This window comes from Drosophila albomicans, chromosome 3 (assembly GCF_009650485.2).
Source record: "Drosophila albomicans strain 15112-1751.03 chromosome 3, ASM965048v2, whole genome shotgun sequence".
NCBI classification, from domain to species: domain Eukaryota; kingdom Metazoa; phylum Arthropoda; class Insecta; order Diptera; family Drosophilidae; genus Drosophila; species Drosophila albomicans.
This window is the reverse complement of record NC_047629.2, coordinates 6,131,737-6,153,915: the sequence shown is the minus strand read 5'-3', so window position 1 is coordinate 6,153,915 and position 22,179 is coordinate 6,131,737. Positions and strand designations below refer to the sequence as shown.

At 43.6% G+C, this 22,179-nt stretch overlaps 2 protein-coding genes and 1 pseudogene across 5 annotated transcripts in view; all 3 read right to left on the bottom strand.

Annotated features, from left to right (window-relative positions):
- Nucleotides 1-22,179, bottom strand: part of LOC117566422 (nephrin) — a 72,737-nt gene that overhangs the window by 23,065 nt on the left and 27,493 nt on the right. Inside the window, exons 4-18 of one of the 4 annotated variants that reach the window (XM_034245952.2) lie at nt 19,445-19,618; nt 16,176-16,329; nt 15,957-16,093; nt 13,777-13,944; nt 13,003-13,134; nt 5,442-5,578; nt 3,641-3,794; nt 3,414-3,551; nt 2,861-3,025; nt 2,386-2,685; nt 2,039-2,320; nt 1,554-1,977; nt 1,138-1,304; nt 762-950; nt 44-193 (exon numbers count right to left, since the gene is read on the bottom strand). In XM_034245952.2, coding sequence (XP_034101843.1) covers nt 44-193; nt 762-950; nt 1,138-1,304; nt 1,554-1,977; nt 2,039-2,320; nt 2,386-2,685; nt 2,861-3,025; nt 3,414-3,551; nt 3,641-3,794; nt 5,442-5,578; nt 13,003-13,134; nt 13,777-13,944; nt 15,957-16,093; nt 16,176-16,329; nt 19,445-19,618 — 2,871 coding nt within the window. The remainder of the gene's footprint in view (nt 1-43; nt 194-761; nt 951-1,137; nt 1,305-1,553; nt 1,978-2,038; nt 2,321-2,385; nt 2,686-2,860; nt 3,026-3,413; nt 3,552-3,640; nt 3,795-5,441; nt 5,579-13,002; nt 13,135-13,776; nt 13,945-15,956; nt 16,094-16,175; nt 16,330-19,444; nt 19,619-22,179) is intronic. The other 3 variants (XM_034245950.2, XM_052006097.1, XM_052006098.1) reach the window with 3 other exon arrangements.
- On the bottom strand, nt 8,407-9,680 carry LOC117566424 (uncharacterized). Its single transcript, XM_052006099.1, has 2 exons — nt 8,643-9,680; nt 8,407-8,604 (listed from the first exon to the last, which is right to left on the bottom strand). The coding sequence occupies exons 1-2, from the start codon at nt 9,592-9,594 to the stop codon at nt 8,549-8,551; spliced, it is 1,008 nt and encodes a 335-aa protein (XP_051862059.1). The 5' UTR covers nt 9,595-9,680; the 3' UTR covers nt 8,407-8,548.
- LOC117566423 (uncharacterized) lies at nt 11,146-12,474 on the bottom strand (annotated as a pseudogene).

Sequence of the window (22,179 nt, the reverse complement as noted above, 5' to 3'; positions counted from 1 at the left end):
AAATTGTGGCGTTTGTGTGTTCTCGCATCGAGTGTCAACGAACCTTTTTTGCGACGTTGATGCACAATGAACCAGGCAACGAGCGCCGCATTGACCAAGAGGAATCCAAATGCCGCCAGAGAGATGCCAATTATGACCAGATTCGGTGTGTTGCTGGAGTCCTCCGTTAGCTCGGCTGGCAGCATTTCAAGTCCTGTTCGTGTATCGCGAAACATAAAAATAAACACACAAAAAAACAAAAAAAATGCGAAAATGAAGCAAACAAAGCAAAAAATATTTGCAAAAATAAAACAATAAATAAATGCGAAACGAAATGAGAAACTGTAATAAAAATGACGCAGCATCGCTTCGGGGGCCATGCTCAATGGTCGCGTCCTACTTCCAGTACTCCTCTCTCTCTCTCTCTCTCTCTTTCTCTCCCTAGAAGTTTGTACTTGTCTCTTTCTTTTTCGCTACTGAAGCTAGCCATGCAAAACTGACGCAAATCACGTAGCCATGGTGTGTCGCGATGACGCGAAACGCAGCCCGGAACATGTGGCGGGCAAATGAAATTAGCGTGGCCCGATGTTGACCACATGGCACGTGCGGTTTGGTTGGGGAACGCGGAACAAGGAACAGGAGACAGCAGACGGGATACGGGAGACAGTCGCGAGTACGAAAGAAATGTTCAAATAAAACAGCGACACACACACACATACAACTTGCAAGTCAGCAGCAACAATAACAATCGATTTTCGATGGTGATGATGACGATGATGTACCTCGCTTCAGACGCTTCTCGTTGCGCTTGTGCAGGCAGCAGCCGATGACAAACACGTTGAGCAACACAACAGTGATGCCGGAGGCCACGCCCACCAGCAGCATGCCCGAGGTGCCGCCCAATGGAGTCTGACTGGTGGTCGGCGGACCACCGCCAAGCGATGATGCTGGATGCGATGGCGGCGGCGCCTCTGTAGGTGCATCCATAATTAGTTGAGTCGAGTCCATACAATTCCAATTAAAGTGCAGCATTTTAAGAGGGTTGAGGGAGTGGGAGTAGAGAGAGACGGTTGAGTAATGCAATGTCCTTGCTCTAGAGCAGAGCTTACATCAACTGAACTGGAACTCTTGTGCGATAAATCTGAATATTGTGCTTACCTTTGGTCTGGGCTCGCGTCAAATCCGGCAGGTAACTGCTCTGGCCCAAATCATTCCAGGACATCACGGAGAACAAATACATCGTGTTCATCCTCAGTCCGCCAATGGTCAGCTTGTGACTGTTGGGCAGACCATCAATGTATTTGTACTGCTCGCGGTCTGCCATGCTGCAACGAGAGATGCAATTAAGGCGCATCAGTATGGAGGCGGACCCACAACAGGAGGAGTGTTCTCTGAGCTGCCTGAGCTGGCAATTTCATTAGTGCATCCGTGACATTTGCAGTAATTGCAACGGAATGAACTTGATCTCCCCCCAGCATGAAGTTGGAGATTGAAAAAGGGGAAAACCGCAATGACTCTGGTCTTGCATGCGTAATGCAATGCGAGCCCATCTTCTTCTACTTTTTGCTACGTACCGATATCGAACGCGATAGGAGGCCTTTAGTCCGCCATCAAAGCCTGGCGTCCAAGCCACAGTCACCGTGTCATGGGTCACATTCAGAATGTTGAGACTGAGCGGCGGCTCGGGCTGTGAGGTGATGTCCAGGCGCACAGTCTCGATGTCCTCGCCGAGGTCGTTGCGGGCAACGCACTCATAAGCTCCATAGTCGGCGGGCGCCACCTTCTCGACGATGAGAGAGGACTCATAGGTGAGCGAGTCAATCTTGCGCTCCTCCACCTCGTACTTGAACGTATGGTTGATGGGCAGCTCCTTGTTGTCCTGCCGCCAAATGAACTGCGGTTTTGGCGATGCTTGGGCACGGCACGGCAACTTGCCACGCTCCCCAGTTCCGCTCGCTGCTCGCAGCAACGTTGGCGACTTGGCTATCTCAGGGGCAACTGCAAAAGCAAGCACACACATGATACGGTTCGATGTGGATTTCGATTTGGAGGCACTTACACTTGACGATGAGCAGGACGTCGCGGTTGGTGGGATTGGCCACATGATTGTCGGCGACGCAGCGAAAGTTTCCCACATCGTCGCGCTGGGCATCCTTGATGTGCAGATAGGCGGTGCCATTGGTGAAGGTTGTGGTGGTCTTCACCTTCATGTCATAGCCGACACGCTCCCACTTTACATGCTCCTCGGCCAGCGGTTTGCCCTCAACGCTACAGGAGAGCATCGCATCCTCGCCGGGGTTCACAATAATGTTCTCCGACACGGACTTGATGGTGGTGCCATCTACGCAAGAAGCAGCTGCTTAGTGGGCAAATCGGATGAGAAACCATAAATATATATATACTCACATTCAACCACAACGGTTATGTTGAGATTCGCTTTGCCCTGTGAGTTAGAGGCCGTGCAGGAATAGATCCCAGCATCGTCACGATGCAGCTTGGTAAAGTTAAGCACAGCGCCATCGGCAAATATGCGATGCTCGCCAGCGGAAACGCTGCCACTCGAATCCTGCGGTATGGCAACGCCGTTCTTTGTCCACGTATAGACAACAGCTTCCGGATTACCATTCGCTTGCAGCGGCACCTGCAAGGACTCACCCTCCAAACCCACCGATGTCCACGATGGCGGTGGCACAAACTTGGGTCGAACTGCGACGAGAAATGCAATTTAAATTTGAATTAAAATTCAGATTGACCTTCGTTTGGGGAATGGGGAGCAGGAAAGCGATCAGTCAGTCAGTCAGTCATTCAATGATTCAGACAGAGTCTAATTGCTCAATTAAGCAGCAGACAGCTGTAGTCAGCAGTCGGCGACAATACTTACAGAGCACATTGAGGCTGACTGCCTCGTGGACACTGCGCTGCAGTGCCTCGTTGGCGCTTTGGCAGGTGTAGACCACACCGTTCATTTCCTGGGTGATGTTTAGCTTGAACTCGAGCGTGGAGACCGTGCCGCCCCAGAGACCTGGCTTCGACGTATTATTAATGCCTGCAAATAGACAAAGGCGGATGGATATACATATATATATGTATATATATAGAAAATGGAAGGGGGCGTGATTTGACTTAGCCCCGGACTGGACTTTGGCTCCGCGATGAGCTGAGACCGAGACTGAGGCTGAGACTGGGTTGAACTGGCTGGCAACCAAACCGGATGTTGTCGTGGAAACGCCTTAAAAATGCATGCAACGAGGATTCAACAACAGAAGCAGCAGCAGCAGCATCAGCAGCAGTCCCGAAAGCAGCTGCCATTTTGACAACGGCGCCGCCAAGTCCTTGGCCAATGGCTGGGCAAAGTTCCAATTCGGATTGGACGTGGTGAGGGGAGGCGGAACCAAAGCAAGGCAAGGCAAGGCAAGGCGATTATGTGTACGTACCTTCAATGGATATGCCATCCTTCCACCAGGACAGCTTTGCCGGTGGATTGCTTGAGCTCGAGTCACAAATGATGGTTGCCTCCATGCCAGGTCGCAGTTCTTCCGGTTCAATGCGTATTTTTACCGTCTCTGGCGCAACTACAGAACGTGGAGAGAGCGAGAGAGAGCAGAGACAACGACAGCGTATAAGTATAATAATAATAATAATGCCAACAACTCGTACTTACAGTGCACGCTAAGCGTTGTCGACTCGAACAGCGGTATTTCGGTGGCACTGTTCGAGGCCTCGCATCGGTATTGGGCCTGGTTATCGGTGACGTTGGCCAAAATAGTTATTTCGGCCGAAACGGATTTGTCTGCAGCCCGAATCACCGAGTTGATCTGGCATGAGTTGCAAAAGTAAAATAAGGAAGAATAATAATAACAACAATGACAAAAGTCAACATATGTCGCTGCCACACTGTTTAAAGCTGCGAGCGATTATTCACCAATAGTGAAAGCACTATGTGACTGACTATTGAATACCCGAAATCAAATAGAACATATATAAAATAAATGTAAAGTTCTTTCATCCGTTCTCTAACATAAATTAATATAAATATAGGCTAAGGTTTATAGCATAGATCTTAAAGTGCTCAAGTAAAATAGCCCACTTGATTGTACACTGTTTAATATTTAGATGGTCGTCTCACTGAGTAAAAAAGGTATTAACCTTTTAATTTAATTTACTACAAAAACGAATTTTCAATAACCCAATGATTTGCTGTGATCAAAGTATCGAATAATGAATGTACGTTTATACTAAGTATTAAAGAAGTAATGATTTAATTCAAAAACAGTGTGCTTGTGAATTGATTTTTATTATTTAAATGAGGAAACCAAAGGGTTGTGATCAGGTATCAAGTTACTGATCAGAATTATTGCTTGCGGAAAGACAGACAGACAGACTACAAAAACTGCTTGCCATTAAATAAAACACCCTTCTATCCCCTTGGTAGCGGAAATAAACAGCTTCGGGAAATGTGTCGCATATGCGTGGCAGTCAGGATGATGGAGAGAAAAAGAGAGAGAGAGAGAGAGCGAGAGAGAGAGGAAAAGGCATGCGAAGCAGTGACACAGCACACAGGCATGGCGCATTTTAATTTTGTTGATAAAATATCATTTAATCTGCGCCCACAGATGAGAATAATCTTCATCCCTGCCTCGCCCACAGCTGCACCAGAGGCAGCCAGAGGCACCACTGAACTGCCTGAATCAGCGCCTCTTCGGGATAAGGTCTGGAGATAGCGGGTGGGTGCTGCATAAACCACAATTGCGATGAAGATTGCGAAGCAGCGGCGTGTAGCAGTCGCTCGTTTCCGTTCTTTGTGACAGAAAACCAGCGGCGCTTGCCACTTGGCGTGTGTTGTATATCAACTTTATAGCCAGCTGCTGGCTGCTGTCTGCTGACTGCAGCGTCGTCGTCGTCGTCGTCGTCGTGGCAGGAAGTGGCCCCCATAAGTATGCAACAGCAACAGCTACAGCAGCAGCGGCAGCTGTGCAACTGTAGCCACTTCCGTTGATTCAACCATTTAGCTGATGTGCGAGTTGCGCGATGTGAACTCCGTTTTTAGCGCTAGATTAAATTCCAGCTAAGCAAAAAACAGAGGCAGCATCACACACACAAACGATAATAACAGCCAGAAGGCAGAAGGTGTGTCTGTGTGCGTTTGTGTGTGTTGCAGGAGCATTAAAGATATAGACAGAGAGGCAGACAGACGTATAGATAAAGCAGCTGTCGAGCTGCCTTATTAGCACTTTAAGCCCATAAAGCGGAAGCGGAAATGGTCAACAAAAGCGCCATTATTGTTTTGCTCCATGTTTGCTGTCTGTTGTTGATAGCATTACGAGTGCACCTCACTCTCTCGTTCTCTCTGTCCCACTCTCTCTATCTATCTTTCTGGGTGTGTGTGTGTTTTAAATGCCTTTTTGTTGCATATTCGTGCGGTGCAAATGCTGCAAATGCAAAAACTTCAACGTTCAACTCACCCGCTTGTCGTTTTTGTACCACGTTAACGTTGCCAGCGGATTGCCGCCTGATGAAACGCAGAGCAGTTTTTGCACTGAACCAGCTGGTATAATTTGTCCCTCGATGTAGCCCGAAATTAATGGCGGCGCGGGTGGATCTGTGAATAGACAAAGCGAAAAGGTGGCAAAAAACTGTTAGCATAGCATTCGCAGGCCACAAAAACAAAAAAAAAAAAAACAAAGAAAAGCTGGCCCAAAAACTTAGCCAAGAGCCAGCAAATTATGGCCTACAAAGCGGCCAAAAGAAAACATATTCCCCTCTACTCCCAACCTAAGCCAAGCACATTTTCAAGCCTCAAGCCCCAGCCCAACCACAATCCCAAGACCAACCACAGTGCGCTGTGTGACGTCGAGTTTGCCATCGAGCTGGCATGCTGAACAATAAAAATTAAAATTATTTAATTTACCGCGCATAAAGTAAAAGTATCTAAAGGGCGTCCCTTAGGCTACCGCATGGCCACATAAGACAACGCGTCCTTGAATATATTTCTAAATTATAGGCAGCCCAGAGGCATGAGGGGAGGCAGGACTAAATTCTTTTAAGCGACTGCTGCAATGGAAAAATGGACGCTGTCATGGGTAAGCAAGCAAAGGGAAACTGGCATTGGGATTGGAGCAAAGGAACAGCAGCAGCAGCAGCAGCAGCAGCAGGAGCAGGAAAGGGGCATGTAGTGGAGGGGTTATGCTCATTACCTCGAAGCCTGTTAGTCATTTTCTGGCGGCATGGCCATGAGAACGAATGTGGGTTGCGGGTAATAAATGTAAATCTCGCAGTCGGCTTTCGACTTTGCTGGGCACAAAAATTAATTAGCGCTGCAGGAGTGCACAGAAAGGACGCGTGCTGGACAAAAGCAACAATGTCGCCAGCTACTGAAGTGGCTTCCATTGACACAGTTACTTAGTTGTGGATAAGTCAAAGCTGAAACTGGAAATCGACGACTGTGCAATAATTAATAAGCCTTGTTCTCCGCACAAGTTATTGGCCAACGATTGCCGGAGCGGATGCTACTGCTGCTGCTCTATCCGCCTGTCACTCAGAGAACTCTGAAACCCTGCCTCTGGCCTCTGCTTATCCGCACTTATAATTGAGGCAAATGAAGAGTGACATCGAACATGGCATAATGGAGTTTCAAGACACTTGCGCTCTCACTTTGTTAACGTGGCAAACAAGAGATGATTCGGGCAGGATGCTGCCCGACTGCCTGTCGAAGCGACAGCATTATTTCGTGAGGGGTTCATTGGCCATGTCAGGACTAGGTTGACAGTCGATGACTAATTGGACTTGTTTCCATCTTTCTGGTAAAGTTGCAAAGAATGCGTATTTGTACAAAAAGTATGCACAAATTTAATACACATGGTATAAAAAGTTTAAAAATGACTACACAACAATTTAAATACAGCCGCAGCCCGTAAAAATAATGCTGCTCCACAGTTTGCCATTCTTGGTGCCATAGCTTTGCAGACAGCAGACAATCTTGGCTCCTTCGATGACGCGACCGAAGCCAATACGTCCTCCATTCGCCACTCGGAGTGGCCTAAAGGATATGGAAAAGGTCAAACTGGATCGAAAGCCGCTCAAGCAATCTCTGCGAAACGAAAGCACACAACCATGCGCCCCATGATCAATCACCTTGGCATCGTACTCCATCGGATGATGAAGCTCGGAGTTGAGCGGCAGTGTCATCTCAACATCCATCCAGAGATCAGGAAACAGTCTTTTGATCTCGAACTTATTGTGGTGGTCGGCCTTGCATGCCTTGATCAGCTCCAGCACCACAAGCGGCGCCGCTTCTGTGTAGAGTTCGATCACAACACGACCTAGAGGACGTTCGTCCTTTAGATAAATGTCAAAGTAAATGTGCGGACGCAGCAGTTGTCGTCGCTCCAGATTTGAACGCGGCAGGATGATGTTGTATCCCTTATATTTGGCCAAAGTCTGTTCGGTTATACTGGAAGGATTTGAGGATCGTCGTCGAGGCATCTTTACTTGCGATTTTGGCTGTGACTTGGCCTTCGATTTGAGTCCCGAATCAACTTCGCTGACTACGGTCAACAGACGCTTGCCAATATCAATATTCTCTTGCTCGATGCGCTCCAAGTTCTTGATACTCAGCGGCAGGCAGGACATTGTGTACACCCGCTCGTATCGAAAGGGATTAATCACTCCATGGGTGCGTATTATCTTCGATATTTCCCCCAGAGTCTGAATGTGTTTTTTGGTGCGTTCCATAAACTGAACAGCATTTCCATAGAGCGCAGAGGCTCCTGTTCTTCGTGCCCAGGGATAATCGGGTGCCTTGTTTCGCACTTCGCAGCGAATGTTACGTAAACGCTCGCGATGTGCTTCCCACAATTCATGGTAAAGGATTTCATCATAGGTCATTTTGCGTTTTGGTTTTACGCTCTTAACTGTCTTCCTTGGTATGTGGATTCGAGTTTGCTTTATTGATGCTTTTCTGCTTCTTCGCTCAAACTCCAATAAAGAATCGTTGGAGACGCATTTTGGTAATTCGCTCATGGCAAATACAACTCAGGAATGGTGTTAAAAATTCCGAAAATTAGTTATGATAAAATACTAGAAATTTTAAAATACCTATATTGTTTTAGTTTTTTTTTTTGCTTCCGTTGAAGTGGAAGTTTTAAAATGAACTATACGAAATTTCAAAACATATTCAAATCAATGCCTGGTTTTCAAAATGTTACTGACACTAAAAATTTTCCATTTTCATTTTATAAATATATCGGAAAGTATCTTATCTTGCTAAAATTTGGTTCTATCACGGTTAATTTTTAGGGGTTTTTATTTTTGGTTTATATTGCAATTATTTTAGATTATACTTCAATTCGATTATTATTATTATTCATTATTTTCTGATTAAATTAATCATTCTTAAGACATCCACTTTTAAATTAAAACGAAGAATAGTTATGAAAGTATACAAGAATTTATTGTACGTGAAATTTGGAAAATGTGTAAAATTTACAAAACCCCACAGCCAGTAAAAAGGATACCCCGTCTAAGGACACCATTTTTGGTGCCATAACACTGAAGACTGTCGATGATCTTGCTATTCTTGATTACACGACCGAAGCCAATGCGAGAACCGTTGGCTGCATTCAGGGGCTTGAAGGACAGCGAGAAGCAGAGGTGATTATGAAAACCTTTTAGATAGTCCTTGCTAAATGACAATACATAACTAGAGGCACCATGATCAATAACTTTGGCGTCATACTCTAATGGTTTGCGCAGCTCTGAATTACTCGACAGTGGCAATTCTGCGTCAAGCCAAAGATCTGGAAAGACTCTTCTGATAGCAAATTTGTTATGCAAATTGAACACGCAGGATCGCACCAACTCCAGCACAACAACAGGAGCTGCCTCTGTGAACAGCTCTACGACAATTCGGCCAAGAGGTCGCGAGTCTTTCAGATAAATATCAAAGTAAATAAGGGGTCGAAAGAGCAGCCAGCGTTCCTCGTCTGTCTGGGGCATCTCAAAGTTATATCCTTCGTATTTCTTGAGTGGCATCTCGTCCATAGTGAAAGGTTTTATGCGACGAGAACGCGTTTTCTTGGGAGGCTGACACGTTTTAGACTTCGCCTTAAGGCCCGTATCAACTTGGCTAACCACGTCAAGGAGACGCTTGGCAATGTCACGATTTTCCTCTTCCACACGCTCTAACGTCTTAATTTTATAAGCCAATGAAGACGTGGTATACAAGCGATCGGATCGAAATGTTTGAATAGCTCCACGGGTACGCAGGAAATGTGACAATTCCATTAACATCTGCATGTTTGCCTTGGTCCGGCTCATAAAAGTAATGGCATTATTATACAATCCCATGACGCCAGTCTGTCGAGCTGCCTGATATCTGGGGGGCTTGTTGTCCAAGTTGCTCGCAATCTGTTTGAGCCGATGACGGTGATCCCTCCATTGTTGCACGTGCAGCAGTTGGGAGGGTCTTTGTCTGAGCTTGTGGCTTGTATGAGATGGTCTCACATTACGCCTAAAATGTACTATCTTGGGGTTACTAGTCTGTGTAAGTCGTTTCTTTTCGTTCTGTTCGTACTCGTAAAGTGAGTCATCTGATAAACATTTTGGAAAATCGGCCATTATATTAAGTTCAAAAGTTATTAAAATATAAAACTAAAAACTAAAAATTTTTTTATTATTTTTTTTTATGTTCCTACACAATGAATGTTTATAGCTAAAGTGAAACCATTTAAAAAGTAAAAAAACGAGTTTCATTGAATCGTTGAAGGAATTCGCAAAGCAAAAGAGATGTAGACAAACATACATACAACTTTATTACACAATACAGCAAATTTGGATAACACTACATACAAAAATTTAAAGAAAACCACAGCCGGTGAAGATAATGCTGCGGAATAATTTGCCATTCTTAGTGCCATAACTCTGGAGACAATCGATGATCTTGCTGCCCTTGATAACACGGCCGAAGCCAACACGGGAACCGTTTACCACTCTGAGAGGTTTAAAGGACAGGGCGAAGGATAAGTGGTCACGAAAGCCCTGCAAGTGCTCTTTGCTGAACGAGAGTACATGACCATAGGCGCCATGATCGATGATCTTGGCATCATACTCCAAGGGCCGCAACAGCGGCGAGTTGCTATCAAGTGAGAGTTTGACGTCGATCCACAGGGAGGGAAACAAGCGTTTGATTACGAATTTGTCGAACTTGTTGGACATGCAGGCTCGAACGATTTCCAAGACCACAACCGGAGCTGCCTCCGTGTAGAGCTGAATGACAACACGTCCGAGCGGTCGCGCATCCTTGAGATACATGTCAAAGTATATGCGCGGTCGGAACAGCTGCCAGCGCTCCTTGTTCGTCTCGGGCATATGGAAGTTAAAGCCCTTGTACTTGTCCAAAGAGCCTTCATTTATTTGGAATGGCAAATCAGTGAAGCTTTTCCTATTGAATATAAAACCCTTATTCGACTTGATACCCGTATCGATCTCGGCAACGACTTGAAGTATGCGTTTGGCAATATCCAAATTCTCTTCCTCAATGCGATCCAAGTTTTTAAGCGCAATTGGCAGCGCTGACATAGTATAAACACGCTCGTAGCGAAATGGATTAATCACGCCATGGGTGCGTTTCGTCTTTGACAATTCGACCAGCATCTGGATGTTTTTCTTGGTGCGCTCCATGTAACAAACGGCATTCTCTCGCAACGTATGAACACCTGTGGCACGAGCTGCTTGAAAACCAGGCGGCTTGTTATCCACTTCACCCGTTATGTGAAGGACTCGTTGACGATGCTCTCGCCATTCCTTCATATGATCCCCATATAATTTCTTTGGGATCTTCTTAATTCGAGGCTTCTGTTCTTGTTCTATAGTTGGCCTCTTTAGATGAACAACATGCTTAGTCTTGGCCTTAAGGGGCTGCGGAATGAAATCACCTGATTCATCTGAAACACATTTCGGCAACTCTATCATTATCTTATTCGTATACGTATTTAAGCTCGAAAATGTTATAAAAATCTACAAATAATTTAAATGTCTTTCGTTCCCTAGTTTGATTTGCTTTAAAACTGAACTTCAATATCAAGAGCATCGTTGCCAAAGCTAGAATCGAGTTTCAAAAGGTAACGTGCTCGAAAATTCAAATGAATAAATATAGTAGAACGAAAGGAATGCAATACGTAAACACTTCTTTAATACACGATAATTTGCACAATCTGAAATTTAAAGCACACCGCAGCTGGTGAAGATGACAGCACGACTAAGAGTGCCATTCTTAGTTCCATAACTCTGTAGGCAGTCAAAGATCTTGCCATTTTTGATTACACGACCGAAGCCAACGCGAGACCCATTGGCGACATTGAGGGGCTTAAACGACAGGGAGAAGGACAAATGGTCACGGACACATAATTCTTGCTGAAAGAGAGCACACAACTGGAGGCACCATGATCGATAGTCTTCCCATCGTACTCCAAGGTTCGCTGCAGCGGCGAGTTATTCTCCAATGGCATTTCAATCTCTAGCCACAAATTGGGAAACAAACGTTTAACCTGGAAGCTGTTGTTCATGCCGCATATGCAGGCTCGCACCAAGTGCAGCACGACGACAGGAGCTGCCTCTGTGTACAGTTGGATGACGATGCGACCGAGTGGACGCACATCCTTCAGACCAATATCAAAGTAAATGCGCGGACGAAACAATTGACGACGCTCCTTATCCTCTGATGGTATTGAAATGTTGAAAGGTTTGTACTTGATCAGCGCCTCATCCGGCAAGACAAATGGAGCGGGCGCTTCTTGTTGGTTATCGTGCTGACCATCAGGTTTCAATCCAGAGTCGACTTCGCTGGTCACATCCAAAATTCGTTTGCCAAATTCTTTGTTTTCAGTCTCCAAGCGCTCCAGATTACTGATATTTCCGGGCACCGCAGACATAACATAAGGTTGCTCATTGCGAAAAGGATTGATGGTCCCATGTGTCCGCTGGGTCTGATTTATGCCGACTAGCATTTGAATGTTCTCCCTGGTCCTCGCCATAAAACTGACCGCGTTTTCGGTTAATGAATTCACTCCTGTCTTGCGCACTGCTTGAAACCCGGGCGGTTTATTATCCAGATCACTGACAACGTCTAGCAAGCGATGGCGATGCTCCAACCACATTTTGTACCTCGTTGCATCCATTGGTAAAGCATTGGTTTTACGTTTCTTTGCAGGAGAACTTTTCGATGTCAATCCTTTCACACGCAATTCACCTGTTGGAGAAGTTTCCACTGTTCCTCCCAAAGATACTAATTTCTCTTTAGCATTGGCCTCTAAAATGACACTCTTGCCCTCATTCTGGGTTGACAGCAGCGAGCTTTCTGATACACACTGAGGAAACTCAAACATGGTAATCTAAAGAAGTCTGCTTACGATTATATTTAAACAAAAAGCGAACAAAAAACGAACAAAAAATTAATTTTATTCGAAAGGCTTTATGCGAAAGGCTGGAGAAAATAAATTGAGTGAAACATCAAAGATGATATCTTAGAAAGATGATTGCAATGCCTTCTCAGCTATATTGTCAATTCAGTTTAGAATTTAGCTAGTAATTGTAATTATTTTAGTTTTAATTAACAATTTACTTTAATTATTTTAAAAATAACTGCATTGTTATTAAGTTGACTATAGTATACTTTTTCAACTCATTCGATATACAGAAGATAGCAATCGGTATTTTGTATTATTTATCGATATATTCATTTGCTATATTTTTACAATAATGAAATGAACTGCATTCGATATGGGAACAAATGTTGAACAATTTGTAGGACAATTCCCGAACGAAGTTAATCGGTGCATCAACAAGGGGCGTAACTAAAAGTGCCAGCCAAAAGTTTGTGCAAAAACTCAATTATGAGTCTGTGTGAGTGGAATTTAAAGTCGGGTTAACAGACAGAAGCTTGACTAGACACTTGACCAGTGCTTAATATGGTTATGGCTTAGTTTGAACTCAATTAAATGAGAGCATGAAGAAGAAGTCTGTACTTACATAAGACGTTGATCGTATGCGTGGCGACCACGTTCTCTGTGAGCTGCATGTTTAGGCCATGACAGATGACGACTAGAGAACGCTTGTTAGGCTCCACAATGGTAGTGATATTAGAGCTGGTTGTCCATCCACCTGAAACAAATAATCAGACATAAACATTACTTAAAATATAGTGGATTCCTAATTTCTGAAATTTTTATTGAATAAAATCTTGAATAGGCAACAAATAAATTTTTAAGTTAACATCGATTCAATCAAATTAAATTTTAAAGTAACTTATTATTTTCAATCAAATTAATGAATTTAAAATTATTTTCTCCCGTTTACAACACTGATTACTTTAGAAAGATGCGCGTGGAACCGACTCAATTTACTTTGAAGTCGATATCAGTTTCGATATATCATTAATCGATACTATTTATTATTTAATATATATACATAAGCAATTTCCAACACTTTCTATCAAATAATTATATTGTATGTATACGAGTATATATTTTTTATACATTTTTTTAATTTGAAATTAAGTTCATCGATGACCCTGTAGATGTTATGTTTTTGTCTTTCTTTTTTCAACTGACGGTATTTTAAATAATAATGTGGTCGATAAAATATAAAAAATCCAATTTTCTACCTTTGATTTTAATTTATAATTCATTACGTTAATTGGTTGACCTTTACGATTGCAGTTTTCGTGTTTTCGTTTTCAACTATTTATAATTAACGTTTAATAATGAATTCAAACAAAAATAGCATTGATTTGATTGCGCTTACCTTCTGTGCTGACGGTCGTCTTTGAGGTAGCATTTCGTATCTGGCGTCCAGCCACCATCCATTTGATATCCGCGGGCGGATTCGAGGGCGCCGTGGCGCACGTTAGAGGAATAACGTCGCCAACTCGAGCCTCCGTCGGTCCTGTAACTGTGACTTGTGATGGGGCAACTGTAGAGATGGGTAATAGGAGAGAATTCAGTTCAGCAGCTGTAATTTCGTTTGGCATTAATATTTAATAGGGCCGCGCACCCGTTCACTTGTGGCATGCCACAAGGCTAATGTTGCATACGTACTTTATACTCTATGTACTACACTCTCTGTTACTCTGCATATCGCTCATTTTTCTTGTGCGCACACACCACACCCAAAATGGCGAAAGCATAGAGTACTTGTATAGTGGCAAAAAGCTGCCTGCATGCAAATGATGACTGAGTGACTGAGTGACAGGCGTCTGAGCCGTGTCGAGCTATTACCTAATGCCAGTAGAGAAAAGAACAAGGAGAAGAAGAAGAAGAAGAAGAAGTTGCAGCTGCTGGTTGCTGCCGGTTTTTGCTTGATGGATAAGTGCAGGCAGCAGTGCCGATGGCAGTAGTAGCAAAAGCAGCAGCTGTGCATATATTACGCATACGCCATGTACGCCATCGAGGCAAAAGCGGCAAAAGCGGCTGATACGGATCTTGGGTCTGCAACCGGGGAATACAAAACTTCGTCTCGATATGTTTCGCATATAAATAAACATTATGAATTCTTAACTTCTCGCATCTTTCGCCATACATCTTCATTCCGCTCACACTCGTCAGCTTCAGGGTCGGTTAGGGTTTTGTGGAAGGGCGAAGGCGATATATAGGGACAGAGCGTAGAACGCAGAAATGTATTCCTGCTACGTCTTCATTTTTGTGCCACATTTCGTTATACATAAATAATGCGTATGCCAAGCGTACAACGAGCGCAGCTGAAGTCAGTCTCTATGCCAGATATATGTGTGTGTGTGTGTGACTTTAAGTGTATGTGTGTGTGTGTGTAGATGGTCAGTCGAAGTGGCATATTTAGAAATAAACAAGGTAAACAAACAGAGAGTCGAACAAGTAAGTGCAGGCAGCACAACAAGAGCCAATTTGATTGGTATTCGCATAAACTGGACATCGAAGTTGGTCCCACGTGCCTGGACTACCATTGGGATTTATCTGAAAATGCAGAAGCAATGGATGGAACAATGGGGTTAGGCACGTACAGTGGCTAAAGCTCGCTTGGCCAGAAGCAGGTGGAAAGGTAAGGAATCGCTAAATAGCGCTGTTACCAACAATTTAAATATCACGCATACGCGATGTGTACACTCAAGTCTCTTCACATTTGCATGTTAGACACAAGAACATAAGCAGCACAGCCAGTGCCATGGATGAGGTCAGACATTTGGTAGAGAGGAGATGTGCATGGAGGTTGCATGCATGCAAATGCCGTTGACTAACAACGCTTTGGACAAGCGCTGTGACGAATCCTTTCGTCCTTTTAGATTGGTGTTACTGTGATTGCAATTGTGGCAGCTCTAACAAACTGCAGAGCACAGCAGTGAAGAGGGGCGAAGGCAACGCTATTTGGCACTTGAAAAGAATTTGCATTGCTTGATTTGACAAAGCCAAGTGGGCGGTGGTGGTGGTTCGTTGCTTGAGGGAGCTGGGTGTGCAAACTTAAGCTTAATTGCAAAAGAAAGCAACAGCCGGAGACAGTTGCCAGGCTTATTTTCGCTTTGTGTCGCGTGCCAAGTGCCAGAAGAAGAACTGCAAGGACGACGGCAAGCTAGGACCGACTGTTGACACAATCCACAACGAAATCCCAGTCTAAGTGTGTGTGTGAGTGTAAGTGCAAGCCTGAATATGTGTATGTGTGTGTGTGTATAGGCATACGAGTGTGCAAATATGAAAATTAACGAAATACAATTAGGCAAACAAGAAGTGTGGAAGGGGAGCTTCGCCCATGTAGCTGACGGGCAAATTGCCCCACGTTTGCATAACGAGCTGAAGCACTTGGAGTCAGGGCCAGGACATGATGCAAATGATGCAACTGACTGCACAGCCTCAAGTGGCAGCATTAGGCAGTAGCAGCATCAGCAGCAACAGCAGCGGCAGCAGGCTTGCTTTGATGATGGCCCTACAGAAAGTGAGGTGGAGTGTTGATGCACTTACATAGAACAGCCAAATCGACTTCCGCCTTGAGCGGTGTCTGAGACATGACGTTGCTCGCCTCGCAACGGAATCGCGCCTTGTTGTCGCCAGCCTCCGCGGTGAAGCTGTAAATGTTTTCCGACAGCCGCCCAGATGTCCTGCGGAGAGTGGAAGGCGAAAAGTGTAAAGTGCAAACTTGTGATGCATGCTGATGAAGTGGCGTCTCTCACTCAGTCTTACCTGTATGCCATGCGTATCTGGGAGCCGTTCTTGTACCAGATGAGCTGAGCAGGCGGATTGCCGCCGCGACTGCGACACATAAGCTCCACTGTCTGACCGCGACGCAGTATATCGCCAGTCGAGTAGCCCTCAATATACGGCGGACCGGGTGGATCTAAAGGGAAGAGAAGGAGAGGAGCAACGTTAGAGGCATAAGCCCTTTATTGGATAATGGAAATGGAAATGGCAAAGGCAACAATAACAATAACAAGCACAACACCAATAGGGATTGGACATGTGTAGGTTTATTGCTGGCATATTTAATTGCGGCCGCCGCCGCAAATAAATTCAATTTACACTAAACCAAATGTGGCCAGTTGACCATCCCGGACAGCCAAGCTGCTACCGGCCAAGCTAACCGGCAAACTGGTTCAGACACTATCCGGACTATTTGCAGCAGAAATTGCAGCGCGATTTTTAATTGAAGTGTTTGCATGCAAATCGTTTATGTGGTCAAACGCATTATTTTCCCATTTCCCCTTTTCCCTTTTACCCTGTTCGGTATGTCTGTATACATTTTTTTTGTTGCTCTTTGTTGGTTTATTTATTATTATTTTTTGTTTGTTTGTTGCTGTTGTTATTGCACCAAGCAAAGTGGCATTTTATTGAAGTGCTGCAAATACTACTGACTGAATGTTGTGTTGTGTTGTTATGTTGTCGTGTTGTGGGCGGGTTAATAACAGTGTAAACGCCACAAATAGTAAATAACGCAACTTGTTAAAAATTCTTTTTTTCCTGTTTAATTCCCCAATAATGTACGGCAAATGAATGCCAATTTCATTAGAAAGTTATTTTCAAAATTTGCCAACATTTAACTGTTTCGATTACACATTGTACATGTGCATAAACATTTATTCTGTTAATTTCAATTATTCTCAACACTGAAGATTTTCTTCATATATAGTAATTGCATTTGCTTGCATTTAATTATTAATTATGAAGAGGTTCATTCAGCGGTTGACGCAAATAACTGTAATGAAATAGCTGCAATTACAATTGCAAAATGAATTATGCAGACATGCAATTATTATTGATTGCTTTTAAGTTGAAAGTTAAGTTGTCTTAACGGGTCAAGAAGAAAAGACAAAGGTCAATCGAAATTAAAAAAAAAACAATGCTAATATCTGTTGACTTCTCTATAAGCTCCACTTTATTATTGACTATTCATTTAGCTCTACATTATCCAAATTCTGTTAATTGCAATTTATATTGGTAATGCAAAACACTTGTTCAATTCTTTTATGCTCAAATTGTTGCGTATACGCAACATAGTACGTGCAGCTTAATTGTAATAATTTCAATAATTGCATTTAAATTGACAGCCGAACAAGCAACCTAATGGCTACCCTTAAAATAGGCGCACATATGTCCCTATATATGGGAGTAGATACAGACTGGAAAGGAAGGCAGAACGAATTGTAAAATTACGCCGTAGGTATGCAAAGCCAGAATATAACGAAGTGGCACAAAATTAAATTAAAATCACTTAAAATATTTCAGGGGTATCGGCTGCCTATATTTATTCCATTGCCATGCAGGCGATAACTCCACGGCAGCTTGCTGCTTGCAAATGACAGGACGCCAAGGGTGTCGGGTTGCCTCGATTCTGATGCCAGAGTGTGTGTGTGTGTGTGTGTGAGAGTGAACCATAATAGGTGCATAATTAAGCGGCCCGGTCTCTGCCAAAGTCCACTGAATGCGAGTATGTACACCTGCATATATACGAGAGTGATGCAGGTGTTGGAGTTGATGTGGTAGTGGGAGTGTGTGTGCAAGTGGATGTTGGAGTGGTGTATATATATACACAAGTTTGACTAACTATGCACACAACATACGTTTGAGAACACGCAAATACTTGCACCACAATTTAAGAGTGTGCTATGAATAGTGAATATATGTAACATAATTTGTTAAGTTTGCTTAACTTGAGATTTAATGAGACTTGCAATAAAGTCTGCTAGAAACTCAAAAGCACACGAATAAAATAATTAGTGTGTATCCTTGTTTAAAGATAAATGCAGTAGATATTATCTTGAATAACTTCAATACGAGAATTATATATTTTTAATATTTGAAAACAATGAATTCGAGTTTAAGATCTTAAAACCAAAATTGTATTGTATACTTTATTATATTAAAGTTTAAGTATATTAAACCTATTCTAGTTATCTAACCAGACTCTAAATTCTGCTGTATTAAGTGTGTCTGTATCTAATCTAAAGAATTAGAATTTGTGTGCTGCCACAAAAAGTTGAACTATGCAATCGATCAGAGGTATAGAGAAAAAGTGTAAAGCATAGAAGGTAGCACTTTGTGGTGCTTTGGCAATTAAATCTATTATGTCAACGTACGTTGGGCGTTGGCAAAAGAGCACAAAATGCTAATGGCAATAGTGCTGGTGGTATTGCCAATGCCAATAGCTGCCTTGTGGCCAGCAGCAGCAGCAACAGCAACAACAACAGCAGCAGCAGGCGTGGCCCAGGTTGACGCAGGAAACAGCAGCAGGAGTGGCTAGCCTATGCATAAATAACAAACATAATTAATTTGAATATGGAGCACGTAATGTGTGTGCGCCAGGACTAAGCGGACAGGTGGACAAATCAGCAGAACAAGAGAGAGGGAGAATAGGACAAAATGAGAGAGCCGCAGCCATTTCGAGCAATCAATAACTGGAGTTTGAAATTCGCAAAATGCGGCTCAGTGGTTCTGATTCCTGTGCCCGAGTCACACTCATGCCACATGCCTCATGCCACTGTTCGACGCGCCCCTGCCACATGGTCCTCTGATGCGTGTGGCAGCTGGGCAGCGCATTAGAATTTAAAAACTAATTAATACGCGCGCCAATTGCGCAATTAGCGGCCACGACGTCCACGATGGCCATGGAGACCAGAACACTCAACGCCACACGACCCAACAACCCAACAACCAACGGCCAACGGCTGTGGCCATTCCTGGTAAACTGGTGGCCGCTTTTGCCGTGTTTTGTGGGTCACAAATATCAGAGATGAGGAGGTGGAGCGCCAGCTGCACCGGAGCCAAATGCTCGTTGAGAGCAAGGTGGGCACTCGACGGGCGAACTAAGAGCGCGGGTAGCATTTCAATTGTATTGCAAACTTGGCCATTTGCGTGGGCTAATGAGGTCGCCATTTGGCATTTTGCAGTACGCATATATTTGACAAGGCATTCAATTGTGGATTACAACTTCTAACGGAATCCAAAGCTTTACTCACACAACACGGACAGTTGAACTGTGGCACGCATCGGCATATCCGGCGAAAGCGCCTTGTGTTTCGCCTGGCACGTGTATTCCGTGTAGTCATCATCAGCACCAGGCTTCAACTTCAGACTGGACGTTGTCGTGAACCTCTTAGGCGTCGTTTCCTCTACCTTATCATCTCGTTTTTCTGGAAATATATGAAGAGATATAACATATTAGATATAGATATAGATAAAGATATAGATATAGATATAGATATAGATTTAGATTTAGATTTAGATTTAGATATAGATATAGATATAGATATAGATATAGATATAGATATAGATATAGATATAGATATAGATATAGATATAGATATAGATATAGATATAGATATAGATATAGATATAGATATAGATATAGATATAGATATAGATATAGATATAGATATAGATATAGATATATAGATATAGATATAGATATAGATATAGATATAGATATAGATATAGATATAGATATAGATATAGATATAGATATAGATATAGATATAGATATAGATATAGATATAGATATAGATATAGATATAGATATAGATATAGATATAGATATAGATATAGATATAGATATAGATATAGATATAGATATAGATATAGAGGACGCTTTTTATGCTTGCAGCAGACGCAACGAATACAAATACAAGTTCATGTACATTCGTAGAACTATGGCCATAAATAATGGAGCAACAAGCGAACTACCAAAAAGTGCAGCTGTGCATGTGTGTGCGTGTGTATCTGTGCGTGTTGTGTGTGTTATAAATTCTTGTACGCTGCGTTAAATGTCTGCGATTTATCATAATAACAACAACAAAACATCAACAGCACTCAGTCGAGTTCCACACAAAGAAAATTAAAATGGCGGGTGTATCTTTGCTAGTGAATATATGTATGTGTGTGTGTGTTTGTTAGAGTGGTGTGGAGAGGGTGTTTCCCTCTCTCTGTCTTTTTGGTTTGACATTGCAAAATTTGCACGCCATTTTCGCGTACGTGCAACTCCTCCTTCTCTTCCCCCGCCCTTGTCTCTTGTCGCACCCTAAGTCGTTGTCATAAAGTTTAACGCATATTTTATGAAGTTTTGTCGCGCACCGCCCCACCCCGCCCTTCTTTGCTTCCCCCAGCTGTCTGTCTGGTCTCTCTTATTCATGCCACGACCCGTGGAATTCATTTGTAGGCGCATATTTTGTGTAATATTTGCCAACAACAACAACAACAAGAACAACACCAACAACATTTTGTGACATAATTTTGAGTCATAAATTGTCAATGGCTGCGTTGTCGTTGCTCTCGTTATTCCCGTAATTCTCGTTGCTCAGCACTGCAGCATTTGAAGAGATTCTCTCATCTCATCTCATCTCGTCTCGCATCTCTTTTATCATTCATGCCCCAGCTGCCTCGACAGCGCTCATTCCCTGCTTCTCCTGGTTTTAAAATGTTGCCCAAACTATCGAGTCAAAAGGAGCGAATATTTTGCGATATATTCAGCATGTCACCAAGGATAATGACCAAGTTGCTCCATGCTATGCCTTGAACTGGCATTAACCGTCATTTACGCGACCGCCACATACTCGCACTGACAGCTGAACCCCTCCTCACCCTCCTCAAAGAGCCACCGCAAACACAGTTAGTGGAGTCAGTGTCAGAAGCGACTGACTCACAGCTTGCAAATGATGATACCACAGCAGTCTGCAGATCCTGGCTTGCCCCATTGTCGTAAACTCCCGTCTCTTTTTTGGGGGAAAGGGGGAGTCAGAGGGCGCTGTAGAATTCATGCCCCCGCCGGCAGTCCAGCCGCAACATATTGCGTCGTAAACATAATTCATCATGCAGCGTCCAGAGCGTCCTTCTTTGCTCTTGCCCACATTTCCTTGCGGATTTTCCAACATTTTACGCCGTTTTGCGAATTTTCTTATTTTGTTTTTCCATTTTTCGCTCGCTCGCTCGCTTGCTTTGTGTTTTTTTTCGCCCAAAAATTTCCATCATCATTGCTGCAGCATGTAGTTGTTGTTGTTGTTGCTGTGCGTTCGTTTCACATTTTAAGCATTTTTAACGCGCCAGTTGTGTTAAAATGATTTCGTTAGCCGCCAAATGACACTCCCAGTCGACCAGGGATACACACTAACACACACACATACACTCATATACACCCACTCACAAGCACACACACACACATACACACACTCACGAATATTGCATATCATAATCATTATGAAAATTAAATGTCGTGAAGGCGTCTAAGCGCCGTGTGATGCTGTCGCTCTCTCTTTTTGGCCCCTTAACCATGTTTGGTTGCTATCCATAACCATGGTCATGATGGCCATGTCCTGGGCATCCTGGCCAGCATTTACATTTGCATTTTTCCATATTTTCTAAAACGTCCAACGGTAGCGTTTTCCAATTTGGCCAACAGAATGACAAGGCACAAACAAGGACTTTTCCAAAAAAGATATGGGTTTGGGCAAACCCAAGGCAAGGCAAGGCAAGGAGAGGACAAGGACAAGGACGAGGGATGCGGTTGGGGCATCGACTTTGCCAGTTGACGGAGAACGTTTTGTTAGAGTATAAAATTATTATTTAAGCACCGTCATCAAGCAGAAAGTCGACGGGCGGCACCCGCCTCAGCCTCCTCGTTCCCATCTCTATTTCCCTCCCCATCGTTTTCCTTCCTTTCTGTCATCGTTCCTCCCATCCCGTCTCATATGTGTGCCTCTGG

Bases quoted from the DNA above. Each gene is read 5' to 3' on its own strand.
- LOC117566424 (XM_052006099.1), bottom strand. From the start codon at position 9,594: ATGGCCGATTTTCCAAAATGTTTATCAGATGACTCACTTTACGAGTAC. The intron at 8,605-8,642 runs GTTTTCATAATC...CTGTCCTTCAAG, and splicing joins TAGCAAGGACTATCTAAAAG to CCCCTGAATGCAGCCAACGG.